Source organism: Girardinichthys multiradiatus, chromosome 19 (assembly GCF_021462225.1).
Source record: "Girardinichthys multiradiatus isolate DD_20200921_A chromosome 19, DD_fGirMul_XY1, whole genome shotgun sequence".
NCBI lineage: Eukaryota > Metazoa > Chordata > Actinopteri > Cyprinodontiformes > Goodeidae > Girardinichthys > Girardinichthys multiradiatus.
The window spans coordinates 25,242,473-25,256,333 of record NC_061811.1 but is presented as its reverse complement, the minus strand read 5'-3'; the positions used below and the strand labels follow the sequence as shown (position 1 = coordinate 25,256,333).

General features: G+C 39.1%; 1 protein-coding gene across 1 annotated transcript; it reads left to right on the top strand.

Moving 5' to 3' along the window:
• Window positions 1–1,060: 1,060 nt before the first annotated feature.
• Window positions 1,061–12,434, top strand: LOC124855604 (otolith matrix protein). The gene is made up of 9 exons (XM_047345575.1): window positions 1,061–1,210; window positions 1,323–1,459; window positions 3,464–3,566; window positions 4,096–4,281; window positions 4,712–4,886; window positions 6,628–6,695; window positions 7,500–7,684; window positions 9,606–9,777; window positions 9,966–12,434. The coding sequence occupies exons 1-9, from the start codon at window positions 1,129–1,131 to the stop codon at window positions 9,974–9,976; spliced, it is 1,119 nt and encodes a 372-aa protein (XP_047201531.1). The 5' UTR covers window positions 1,061–1,128; the 3' UTR covers window positions 9,977–12,434.
• The last annotated feature ends 1,427 nt before the right edge of the window (window positions 12,435–13,861 follow it).

Genomic DNA, 13,861 nt, shown 5'->3' with positions numbered 1-13,861 from the left:
ACAAGCTGGAGGAACTATGTCTCTCAGCTCGCCTGGGATTGCCTCGGGCTTCACCTAGAGTAGCTGAAGGAGGTGTCTGGGGAGACGGAAGTCTGGCCATCTCTGCTGAGACTGCTGCCCCTGTGACCCAGTCGCGGATAAGTGGAAGACGACGAGTATGAATATGAGTACAAATTCATGTTTCAAAATGGCTCTGTCAAAGTTCAGGTCTAACTCAAATTAAGAATGTGTGACAAGGCTCAAAAAACCGCTGCTCACAGATTCTCTTTATTTATTACACCAGGACTGAAGTTATTTTGCAAAAAAGGATTGGCAAACGTCTAAGTTGCTAGATGTGCAGACGTGCAGCTGTAGCTACAGCAAAAAGCTCTCTAAAGCTGCACAAAATTTAAACTCCAACTACAAATTGGCCCTGAACATGTAGTTTTTATATTTACAGGTTTAAACAGATTTCTATAAATCCTGTTTGTCTAAGTGGTCTTTTGGACAAATGCTCATGAGTTTTTATGTGTGTCTGAATGTTATTAGATGTGTGTAAAGCAGAAAATTGTATAATTGTGTCCAGTAGGTGAAATGTATTCCATTCACTGGGTCTGCTGCCCACAAACAACGACCGACGCTGTCTGTTCTTGCTTTCTTGGGGCTTTAGACTCCGGTGAGTCGGAGCAAGACCCAGCCCATATCTATTCTCCACGAACAACTGCTCCAGCACAGAGACACATTGTCCCCTGCTTTTTTTAATTAAAGACCCCTGCTGGAGACTCTGTGCCAGGTGACCTGAGCTGCTGCGAGCTCACGAGTCCACCAAAATCCTCTTCATGGGGCTTAAATCTCAGTGGATAATTGGAGGGAGAAATACTACACCGCTATCATGAGATGGAGGAAAGGATTATCTATTGAGGACCTCAACTTAAGAGTCAAGGATGGAGGAATAATGTGATGTTTTCTTCTTTCTACATTCAATCTACCTGCCTCATTCCCCTACTTTATACCTCCTCTCTCTCTGTGTTAAGGTTATTTGAGAGGTAGGGGGCTGAATTAGTTTTTTTCATCTAATGAATTCCACCTGATCCTCATCTCTGCTGAATTACAGAATCATTTTGAAGCCGGTTTCAGAGCAGAGTCGACATGGAGAGAAGATTTGCTGTAGCTTTCCTACTTTTTCTGCCTCTTCTGAGTGTCAGCTGTGTCTCCAATCCAAAAACTACAGGTACACCAGTCGAAGGCTTACATGGAACATTTGTTTCCAGGAAATAAAAAGTTTACAGGAATACATTTTCATGTGATATTCCTCTAACGTGGAAAAATCTTATTATTATTAGTCTCCTGGTGTGTACTATCGGATGCCGAGGAGCAGAAGTGCCTGGATTTAGCCGGCAATGCTACGGTCAAGAATGTGAGGGGATCGCTGTTTTGTGTCCGTGGCCTGAACACCAGAGACTGCATGGAGAAAATCAAGGTATACAAAGATGGAAAATAGGATAGCTGTGTTTTAAATATCTTTCTAACTTTAACCAGGTGAAAAATATAAAAAAAACTATTTTGGCTGTGCTCTTTTTAGTTAATTTTCACCTTTCACAACCTTGTAAAAAATAACACTGTGATGCATTTATTAAAATTGCATTATAATTTTCAGCATTGCCAATATATTGTTTTATCAAAAGAATTTACTATATAGAAATGTGTCTAAAATATAAGCTTACCATAACTTATTCTATTAAATCTATGTATATTTAACTGATTATATCCAGTTTGGACTTGTTTTGTGGCACAGTTTTTAGCACTGTTGCCTTGCAGCAAGATGGACCTGGGTTCAAATCCTAGCCCGGGCTCTTTCTACGTGGAGTTTCTCCTCATCCATGTGGGCATTCTCTCTGGGTACTCAAGCTTCCTCAAACAGTCCAAAAACATGCATGTTAGGTTAATTGGTCTTTCCATACACCCCTTAGGGTGTGTATGGGTGTTTGTGTGTATGGTTACCTGTCCTGTGTCTCTGTGTTGCCATGTGATGGACTGACAACTTGGGTTGTACCCCACCTCTCACCCAATGGCAGCTAGAGAAAAGCACCAGCCTCCTTGTCACCCTACAAGTATAAGCGGGTATAGACAATGGATGGATATTTCTGTATATTTTAAAAAGGGACTCTCATAATTATTGATTTCAACACAACAAAATCATACATTTTAAATATAGATTTCAATATGCTAAAGTTTCAGTATACTGAAATCACATTTTAAAGGTAATTTTAGGTATACGTTTCATTTCTCAGCATAATACTTGCATCACCTTTAAAAAACAGGTTTTATATTATACTCATTAATGCCTTTAAAACTATTAGCCAGATATAATTGAATAAATGCATGACAGTTATATAAGAACACACAGACATTAAGTCAGAGCCTTTCTTGTTAAATTATTGGTTGCGTCAAAAAGTTGCAAACATTGACTGCATGAAAATGTTCGGTCTTGAGAAACGTCTTATATTGTGGCTGCTGTCCCATCGTCATAAAATCAGTGAATTAGTTTCAGTAATTTGAAATTGCATTGAAATGTCACTTCTGGTACACTGTTTCAGCACACTATTAATGTCTATTCTAAAAACAGATTATGCATTACCGCGATGAACCTGTTTAGGACTGTTTTCAAGCACGTTTACAGTATCCAAAGAGCTACACATGCAGATGTTTGTGATTGTGCTTTACTGTGCTGATAATACATTTTATTGCTTCACTGTAAATATGTTTGAAGTAATAAAGTATTTAAAGTATCTTGGTGAATAACCACTAAAGCTAAAATTTATTTAAATTGAAATGAGATGAAGATACATTAAAGTACATCGCTGGTATAATTATTACTTATTTATGCTATGCTTACATTTTAAATGTGTTTTAAGGATTAAAAAGTAGATTTAAAAAAATCTAACTAATGAAGTAGAATAGTACTTTTTCCACTTTAGAACACAAAGCACGTTAAAAACAATTTCTGTTCTGTTTTTCTAAACTTTCCATTTAACTAGAACATATTTAGTTGTTCTGAAACAGCAGACTTTAAGTACAATAATCTGCAAACATCCTTGAAAAAAGGTGAGAATGCTCTCAAAAGTGAATTTGATCCTCATGAATATCTCCCATCCACTTCATGCTCTGAAGATTCTGCAGAGAAGCACCTTGAGCCACAGGTTGGTCTCCACTATGTAGGACAGACGTCATTTCTGCTCTCTGTAATGATGATTAGTCTAATTAATTGCAAGTATGCTAAAATGTCGTATCATTTTTATTTAGTGAGAGCACTTTTTGCTCTATAGGTTTTTCAGGATTATTGTTTTTTTTGTTCGTGTTTTGGTTATTTGATGCATTTTATTTAAACAACTGGGCATTTACCTCTGCCAGACAAGATACCAATTCTAAATGAAAATTACTTTTTAATTTTTTTTGCAGTTAATTATTAATTGAATTTTTTCAGAATGGAACGGCAGATGCAGCTTCAATGTTTGCGGATGATATCTACGCTGCGGGTCTCTGCCATGGTTTGGAGCTCGCAGCAGGAGAGTCTCACAATGGAGTCGGTAAGCAACATGTTGCAGCTATGCTTCACCTCGCACACAAGGGATTTTAGCCAAACCTGTCAAAATTAGTGTGTCTCCTACAAGTACATTTGTCAGAGATGCACTGATCAGGCTTTTCCCGACCTACATTGATTTCAAGTTTGGCTGGTTCGATTTCTTTTATTCTAAGCACTTTGGAAGTAAAAGGCAAAAATGGGCTGCAGATTACTTGATGGAGGTAGTACTTATAAATCCAACAGAATATTACGAACATCCAAGTTATGCTCCTTTATTCAAAAATAGGTCCCTAAAATGTATCTAATTAATATTCAACTGAACAAAGTGCATATAATCTGTTAGTTGATGTATTTAAAGATAAAAAATGGTATTTGCTCTTAATTTTTATACACGTAATAAATGGAAGGAAAAAAATCTAATTATCTGTCAACCACTGATTTAGCAAACATTGTCAGATTATAATCTCCGCCTTATTGATCAGTGCATTTCTGAATTTTGTTTTTCTGTTTTGTGTCCCACCATCTTATTTCAGATGGAATCAGGTACTTCGTGGTGGCAATGGCCCGGCGCTCCTCTTCAGACTTGTCCTTGCTGGAGATGCATGAGCGCAGCTCCTGTCACCCTGGCATCCGCACCACAGTGGGATGGACGGTTCCCATCGGCTACTTGGTTAACACATCCCAAATCAGCGTAGGAGAGCAGTGCAATTTCCCCAAAGGTGAAGCCAAGTGTGACGTCTGTGCGCTGGTGTGTGTTGATGTACATTAATGCGTGGAAGGTATTTGAGAGGTACAGAGGCAGGAAGTGGGGGAAGCAGAGAGGTGAAGGAATGGAAGTGGGATGTGGAAATGTGGGAATGGGATGGAACACTGAAGAACACACTGAAAGAACAGATAGAAAGATTTAATTACAAAAATCCTTGCTTTCATTGTGTCTTTTTATAAAAATTTTGGACTTTAGCCATTTACCATAATAACATAACATTCCAGGAAAGTGTTTTTAAGGCTATTTTTTAAATATGCCATTGCTTTAGTAAAATATTGATTAGTTTACATCTACATAAATAAAAAAATCTAAAGACGCAAAAACAAAATATGTCAAAATAAGTTTCTGATTTCATCTGACTTGTTCTCCATTTCTCCTGCCAGCGGTGGGGAACTTCTTTGGTTACAGCTGCGTACCTGGCGTTCAGGACCCTCTGCATGATCCCAGAGGCAACAACCCAAAGAACCTATGCGAGGCCTGTATAGGAGACGAGAATGACAGACACATCTGTGCCAACAACTACAGGGAGAGACATTACGGAGAGGCAGGAGCCCTGAGGTACGACTCCTTCACCAATACCTCCAGGAATAACACAATAACAACACCCAGAGATGGGGCATTCGATAAATCTGTCTCCAATAGATCCACTACAACCTGGAAAAACCTGCTTGCTATGAAATAAATAGTTTTCCTCAAGGAGGCACACCATTAGAAATTAGACGTGCTCAGATATTAATAAAGTTTACCCAGTAAGGCTTTGTACAAACCTTTTACATACAAGTACTTTTCCTCTGAGGATGAGTGCCGCTGTTTCCTGTGTTTTTATAATAGAAACAATGCATCACTACATTACATGCATTACAACAGGACAATGCAAAGATATCTGAGTAGAAAAACAAAAACAGCCGATATAAATCAAAAGCAAAGAATGAGATAATTGCAAAGATTGAGTCATTAGTTATTTAACTGTATCCTCCTACATTTCAAGACACTTTACATCACACCACTTCCAAATATTATCAGTGTCACAATTACTACTACTACAAAAACTACTGTCATACTTTCACAAGGCTAAAGCTTACAAAAGAAGGGATCTTTGACCATTCATCCTTGAACAATTTCTTTAGTTTAGGGATCTCCAAAGTATGGACAATTTGTGGCCCTTGGAATAATTTTGTGCCCCTGATCGCAGTTCTAGAGTGGTACAAATTTTCTAGTAAGTAATTAACAAGTAAATTCATATTAAGTAGTCCCACCCCATCAAGCAACATTGCTCAATAGCACACTGGTTCATGAAACTTTGAAAAATACAGCAAGTGTTTTCAAAGAGCAATCCATATTTTGTGGCCCACAATTACTTATAATTTTAGTGAATTTGGCTTGAAAAAAATGTGAGAATAAAGGTTGGACACAGTTAGATCATCCAGATTTCTTTATATGTTTTGGATAATTTTCTTGACAAAAGACCCAATGGTTTGCTGGTAGAGTTTATTAGAGTTTTACCTAAAATATCATGGCATTTCAGAGAGCTTATGATGACAAGGTTCCCAGCACACTGAAAGAGAAAAACAAGCCCATATCATCACAGATCCTGCACCATACTTTACAGTTAGCAAGAGTTGGTGTTTTATAAATTTAGGCCAAACCCAGCTGGAGTGCTTGTAGCCAATAAGCTCAATGTTTGTCTCATCAGACCAAAGCACATGGTTTCAAGTAGTGTCCTAGAAGAGTTAAACAATCTCCACCTCTTTATGTTTGTGATGGTAGGACAGAAAAGCCTGTTCTTCTAGCATCAAGTCCAGACCAGCATTTGGAACATCAGGATGTGTCTCTTTGCTGCAGGTCTTGAATAGTGAGCTTTGGAGATGTGTTTTTTTTTTTTTTTTTTACCTCTGCTACCATCCCTGCTGAATTGCATTTGGTGGTGAGCCCTGTGACCAGTGGCTAAAAGAGGTGAGCCTCTGTGTCAGGTCATTTTAATACTCCAGGAAAACAATAATTCATGCATTACTAATTATAAATTCCCAGAAACTACATTTAACTTAAGTTAAACCACTCACATTTAATTCAAAACGATTGTTAAAGGTGCAAATAATGAAAAAATGTTTTCCACTTGGTGGTGGAATATCTGGAATCTGCTGATTCTCTATCACAATGGGTTATTTGTTTATTTGAAATAGTCTTTGTCTGAGGGGAGAATGTGCCAGTATAAAATACATTAATTCTTTGCAAAGTCTGGTCATATGATTCTATAGATTCTTTTATAGATTAAATGGGTTTAACTGTTTTTTTCTCTCAGGTGTGTTGCTGAAAACCTCGGCGATGTTGCGTTTGTCAAACACACAACGGTCTTTGACAATTTAGATGGTAAGAGCAAAAAAATCTTCTGAATGTTCCTGAATACATAAATGGTGATTAAATACTGCTGTTGCTCCATTTGCCTGAACACAACAGAGACTGCAGTTCCCAGTCGAGACACAAGATGTCATTGTGGCACAAAATATTTCTGCCTTTCGAAACTGTGTGCGATCCAGGATAAATGAACAAATTTCACTGAAATTCAGTGAGGCACACCGGTATGTCTCCCTGTCAGATTTATAAAGACAGAAAGAATGATGAAAAACAGGAATTAAGCAAAAAAATAAATGATATCATAGCAAACAGATGTCCAGGCGTTTTTCTGTCCAACAATAGCATCCTAATTCTCAGCTTGCTGCATCTGCTCCTTTGCTTTGGGCAACATCCAAAATTAATGGTGATCATTATCACAGTCATGCTGCACAGACTCTGCTGGTACAGACGAGAAGGAGCAGCTTGGCACTGGCTCTCTGAACACTGCAGCTGTTTAACGAAGCTTGCTGCATCATATGCTTTAGAAAGGTCCAGAGTGGCACCGATTAAAGGAGGTCATGAGAGCACAGAAGGGGTAGGCTAATGTCTAAGGAAAACTCAAGGTAGTCTACCTCTTTTCACATAAAAATCTGTTTGGATATAGAAAGGTTAAAAGGTTTTAGGTCTAATATAGCAAATGGGAAATATTCCACTCACAACAAGTGATTCTTGATCAAAGAGATGTACCATTTTTCACTGTAAATGTTAGAAATATGTTCATTAACCAATATTTCCATCTTTTAAAAAACAAAATTCAGTCTTGTTTACCCTTTGGGCCAGGTAGGAACCAGGAATCCTGGGCCTTGGACTTGGAGCTGGAGGACCTCAAGCTGCTGTGTCCAGATGGGACAGAGGCAGGTCTGGATGAGTATCTGCAATGCCACCTGTCAGCTGTCCCTGCCAACGGCGTGGTGGTGCGCATAGAGGATAAGTGCCGCGTCTGGAAATACCTGGAGCGTTTACAGGTAGAATGCATCAGCTATCTGTTTTAGTTTGTGTTATGCCCCCACAGGCACTCACCTGCCACTTTATTGGGTACTTCTGTTCAATTAGCCAATCACATGGCAGCAACTTAATGCATTTTGGCATCTATGTAATATAGACAACTTGCTGAAGTTAAAACAGAGCATCAGAATCGGGAAGAGAATGGATTTAAGTGGCTTTGTACGTGTTGGTATGTCAGAGGCCAAGCAGTAAGGCGAAGGACAAAGGTAGACAAAAAATATCCTCCATTAATTTTTCCCAAAAAATGTAAAACAAAATCCATCAAAACCACTCAAAATCCAGAAAAATGGGCCCAAAAGAAAATATCAACTAAGACAAACTTAACTAAGGATAACAAACAAGAACTGACTTCTCACAATGAACACACAAGAATTTATACACACAGGCTAGCCTTCAAGCAACAAAAAGGGGAGGGGAGAGAAAACTAAAACAATAAATAAATCTAAACAACTAATTCAAACCTACAAATTACAACTACAACACAAATATGAAAACCAAGACATCCTAACACCAAAATCTCTTTTAAACAGTGGAGCATTAAGAGTTTGACAGCTTCTCCAGAGTAAAGTCCCCCATTTCCAGCAGCCTGATGGATTCCTCCACTTCCTGGTATTGCATCATATTTGCTCTCCCCAGCTAGTTCCTTCAACCTCAGCAAAAGAAATAAACATTTAATAATCTGCACAGACATAGGGTGTTTACCAAATGTGTGCACCCATATTAGCAAACATCCTAAAATGATAATACAAAAAAGTACACTCAAACAGATAAACTGTGTAAAGAAACATAAAATACTAACACTGTGAAATAGCTGGAGGAACCTCCACATGCTGCCAGACTGGGGTAATCTCAGTATCTCAGTATATTTGATCTGCTGGGTATTTCACACAAAAATGTATTGGCTTTACGCAAATTGGCAGAAAAAGTAAAACGGTCTCATTAGGGGCAGCTGCCAAATGCCTTGTTGAGGTCAGAAGAGACTGGTTTGAGATGATAGAAAGACAACAGTAACTCAAATAACCATCTCTGAACAAACAACTTGGGGAACCTTATACAGTAGCGAAAGATCACAACAGTTGCCACGTTGGTCATTTAAAAACATTAAAATGAGGTCACCATTTGCCCAGACTCCCAGGAATTAGACAATAACACGGATAAAAATATTGTCGGGTCCAATGAGTCCTGATTTTATCTGTGCCATGCAGGTGGTAGGTTCAGTATCTGGTGTAAACAACATGAATCCATGAATCCAACCTGCCTTGTATCGACAGCTGATGGTGGTGGGATAACACTGAGCATCATTTAAACACCATAGCCACAGTATTGTTTGTGACCATGCCCATCTCTTAATGACCACAGTGTACCCATCTTCTGATGGCTTCTTTCTGCAGGATAGAGCACCATATCACAAAGCTCAAATCATCTCTGACCAGTTTTTTGAACAAAATTCAGAGTTTATTGTTACTCCAATGGCCTCTACAACGTGCAGTCCACAAATCTGCAGCAGTTCGATGCTATCAGATCAGTGTGGAGTAAAACCTCAGTAAAATATTTCCAACACCTTGTTAAATGCATGGCCTGGAGAATTTATTAATAGCAAGGTTTCACTAATAAAGTGGCCAGTAAGTATGTGTTCATCACTATTTTATATCCAGAGTGAAGATTGTGTATCTGCACAGTTCACTGTGACGATAGGAGCTGGGAACCTTCATTCCTCCTCCTTTCTTTGCAAGAGTGTGTGCAAGACTGATATGTCCTGCGCTGTTCCTCCAGCTGCACATGCCCTCAATCTCAGCGCCACACATGTTCCCAGAACACGCCAACGCACATCCATGCATGCCCTCATGCATTAAGTGCTGTCACACACTGTCTCTCCAACAGAATGTGTTTGGCAACGCCACAGAGGGTTTCAGCCTGTTCAGCTCGGCAGGCTACGGCCAATCCGATCTGCTGTTCAACGACGCCACCCACCACCTGCAGAGAGTTCTGGGTAGTTACACCTCTTGGCTGGGCCCCAGTTACACCACCATACTGCAGGCCTTCGAATGTGAGGGTAAGAGTGATGATGTCCACCTATTCACCTGTGTGGACAATCGGGTTTATGTGGGTTTGCTTATGAGGAGTGGGCGGCTAAGTGGCTGTATAAGTGTTTTCTGCTTTGTGTGTGTGTGTGTGTGTGTGTGTGTGTGTGTGTATATATCCACTGCAGCTGCTCTCATTACAGCTCTTTTCTACAAACAGGCTTCTGCTGATGGAAGAGAGGAAAGATATCCAGCGCATCAACTTCGACCCCATCCTGGTGTCTCCATGCTAGTGTTCTTCCTTCCCGCCCTGCCATCTGTGTCCCTCTGCTTCGCCATCATTTTCTTTTGTTTTCTGTTGCTCTGCATTTTACATTTGTTTTCTTCCTACATTCCACCAGTCATCCCTCTTATGTTATCATTGCCCTCCACCAGCTTGATGTGTTGTCCAATGCAGCTGCTGCGAGGAAAGGACAATGCCAAGAGCAGCTGATCAGCTAAAATCCATAAAACATGATGGGAGACAGAGTAAAAAATATGAAGTTATTGCATAGAAATATATGATCATAGTGTAGAAAAAACAGTTGTGGTTCCTGTGTTAATTAAAGACAATCTCTCCCCCTTTTGTTCAATCAATGTTTGAAATGGCAATAACTGAATGTGTCGTTTAGAAATCATCTGAACACCACAAAAGCGTCCTGCTAACTGTTCCAATCGTCTGTCTGTTGGGAAATTTAATCCTCTTTAGTCTAAGCTTCAGCACCACCACCCTCCCACCTCCTTCTAACAGGGTCCGTCTCTGGCACTGAACAACTGGGTGCTATTAACGTTGACATTAGGAGTCTCAGTTACTGTAACAGTGTGTGTCTGCACATGTGTGAGTGTGTGTGTTTGTGTTTGAGAGAAGTATACATGCTTTCCCACAGCCATTATTGCCCTAATTGGCAGTCTGGTATATTTTATATCGCTGGTGTGTGACAGAGGAAATATGTGTGAGTGTGCCGATGTGTTTCTTTTGATAGGGTTGCTTCTCTCCCATGGCTTGTGTAGCTCACCGCTTTGGATCAGTGCTTTCTCACGTCTGGCATGGTAGGCTGCACCGTGCCAGCACACTGTGTATTGTAACACTGCCCGGCTTGGAGGAAGGACATTGAGGCTTGCTGCACCTCCAGTGACAACTGAGGGATTCTTGACTTTAATACATTTTCTATCACTTTTCATCACCTGGATTTCCTCAGACTTACTCTTAAAGTTTGCCTCCTTTGTTTTTTGGTCCAAGAGTACAATGCCTTGCAAAATTATTCAAAACCCTTTGAACTTTTCCACAATCTGACAAAGTTACGAACACAAACTTCAATCTATTTTATTGGGATTATAAGAATAAGACCAGAACAAGTATTTTCTATTTGTGAAGTGGAAAGTGAGCATTTGTATTCAGCTTCTCTAAGTCAAGACTTTGTAAAATAATAATTTGCTGCAACTAGAGCTGGATATGTCTCTGCCACTTAAAAAAATTAAATTTCAGTCCATTCTTCTTTGCAAAATAGCTAAAGTGTAGTCAGACTGGATGAAATGCATCTGTGTTCAGGGTAATTTTCCTGCTAGAAGGCCAATCTCTGACATTCTGAAATTTCACAATGTTTTTTACATCGTTGCTCGCTGAGGGCGACATTCATGCAACAACCACCACTGGCACCATCCATTCACCTTTCGACTGTGATGAGCTTTCCTCTCCCTGCTGGAGAATAGCATCCCCACATTATAATGCTGCCACTACCATGTTTCACAGCAGAGATGGCAATGTGACATGTGCAGTGTTGGTTTTGCAGCACATATTGTTTTACATGTAGGCCAAAAAGTTCAATTTAGGTATCTGACAAGAAAACAACCTCTAAACCATTGCAGAACACTGTATTTATACAGTGTTCTGTAATTAATTAATTATCAAACGATTAGGTGACTTATGAAGTAAATTGGTTGCATCGTGTTTTATTAAGGGGTATCAGATACAGAAACTGCTGCCACACATTTTTTATCTTTATTGTCTTCAACTTAAAAAATAGAAATAAAATAGATTGAACTTTGTCACTGCATCATAAAATTAGGAAAAGTTTAAGAGGTATGAATACTTTTTAGTGGCTCTCTATAGCAGAATGTTAGTGCGAATAGGCAGCAGGAGCAACTTACAGTATTATACTGTAGGTTGGGCTTGCCACCAAATATTAGTCATTTATGGTGATCATTTATAATTCTGTCAGGTTATAATCAGTCAGGTTGTCCAACTAAAAATTAAATAACTTATCACGTCTTAGTGCCTGCCTGAACTGGTTTGTAAATTTCAGCTTTTTTAGTTACGTCTTGTTTCCCACACTTCAGCCAGTTCAGATATAAACTGGATGACGTTATTTTCATCAGACTGTGCTTTTTGAACACTCCTTGCATGAAGCATCTGCAGCTGGCCCAGTTGCATATTTTCCAAGGAGCTCTGTTTTGAAAGAAAAATCTAATGCCTTTAAATGTAGCCATTTGTGTTTCGCTTACATCCATATTCAACTTGGGTTTGTACCACTGGTGCTTTTTGTTACTACTGCTTCAAACAAGACTTAATGTAAATACATCCTCTGTGCCTGAATGAGTAGAGCTGCAAACTTCCCTTTTTCAATCAATTAAATGATGATGAAAAAAATAATTCTCTCTTTGTTTTGTGTCGACTGCTGTGGCTGTCAAAACAATCCTGATTTGCCTGAAAACAAATGATCCCTTTTGCTTTATCACACACTCAGGTTTAAGCTGGTAAATCAGGGACCAACCATTATCATCAGTGGTCCCGGCAAAGAAACAGACCACTTTTTACAGACCCAATATCCCTTCTGGCAGGGCTTCACCTCATTTACAATATTAATCCTATAGAGAAAGCCTTCACATGATGGAGGGAACCATTTAGGAACGACCAGATACTGTAGATTGAACTACACTGCAGCAAAATACTGCAATCACTCTCCTTGGATATCCTGCGGCTCCCTTTTCGGCTGTAATGCAACAATAAAATCACAGACAAAACAGTCTCAGTGCAGTCCAAGTTCTTTCTAAGAATAGTTTAGGAGTGGTAATAAGTGGGAATTTTTTCATGCAACAATCTAAAAAATCTGAGAAATTAAAGGGGCTAGAAGCTTTTAACAGCAGTTTGCACAATTGTAACAAAATAAATTCCAACAATAACATTGTAATCATGAAAAAATACAAAATATTCTGGGTCAATTCACTCATTTTGCATTGAAACATGTTTATCTCTATCAGGATTGGTTTTAGAAAGAAATTAAATGCAGGCACAACCAGAGGCAGAGCGATGAATTGAGGAATCTTCAATCAATACATTAATAAAATTTGTACTGTTTGCATGAAAGGAAAAAGCACATGAACCGATCAAGTGGAAACAGGCAGGGAAAAACAGAGCGATGGGAAACATGCAGGCAACAGGAGAATCCAGTAGAGAACAATGGGAACCAGTCATCTTATATACTGAGTCAGGGTGGAGAAATGACAATTAAATCAGATGAGCTAATCGACTGAAAAAAGGAGCAGCTGAGGAGAACGCAGGCAGAGTAGCAGAAGGAGGGAGACTAATTAGGAAGGATAGAGCTTGAACAGAAAAAAACAAAGACACCCAAGGAAGTAACAGAAATCCAACAGGTAATAACTCTAAATGTACCAAGAACACTAGTAGGACGAAAACACAAAAGAATAAACTAATAAGGCAAACACCAAAGAAAACAATAATTAGCACAGAGTAAACCTCTGGTGCCAAACAAACAGCAAAGAAATAGTCAAAATACATACAGACACCAGAAAATCACACTCCAAATGCCTCAGGGTCATGACAATCTCTGGGATATTCCTGAACAGCTGAACATTCCCACATCCAGAAAATACACCCAGAGGTGTAGGTGTTGACTAAAAAATTGTGAAGTAATGTATCAAAAGATTACAAAGCCCCGACATCATCATCTTTCAAGCTTTCACAAATTTTGTAAAGGAATAATCTTAGAGTATGTAAAATGTTGAATTTGAAGAAAGTCATAAAACAAGCCCGTATAAATTCTCATTATTCTGATATTT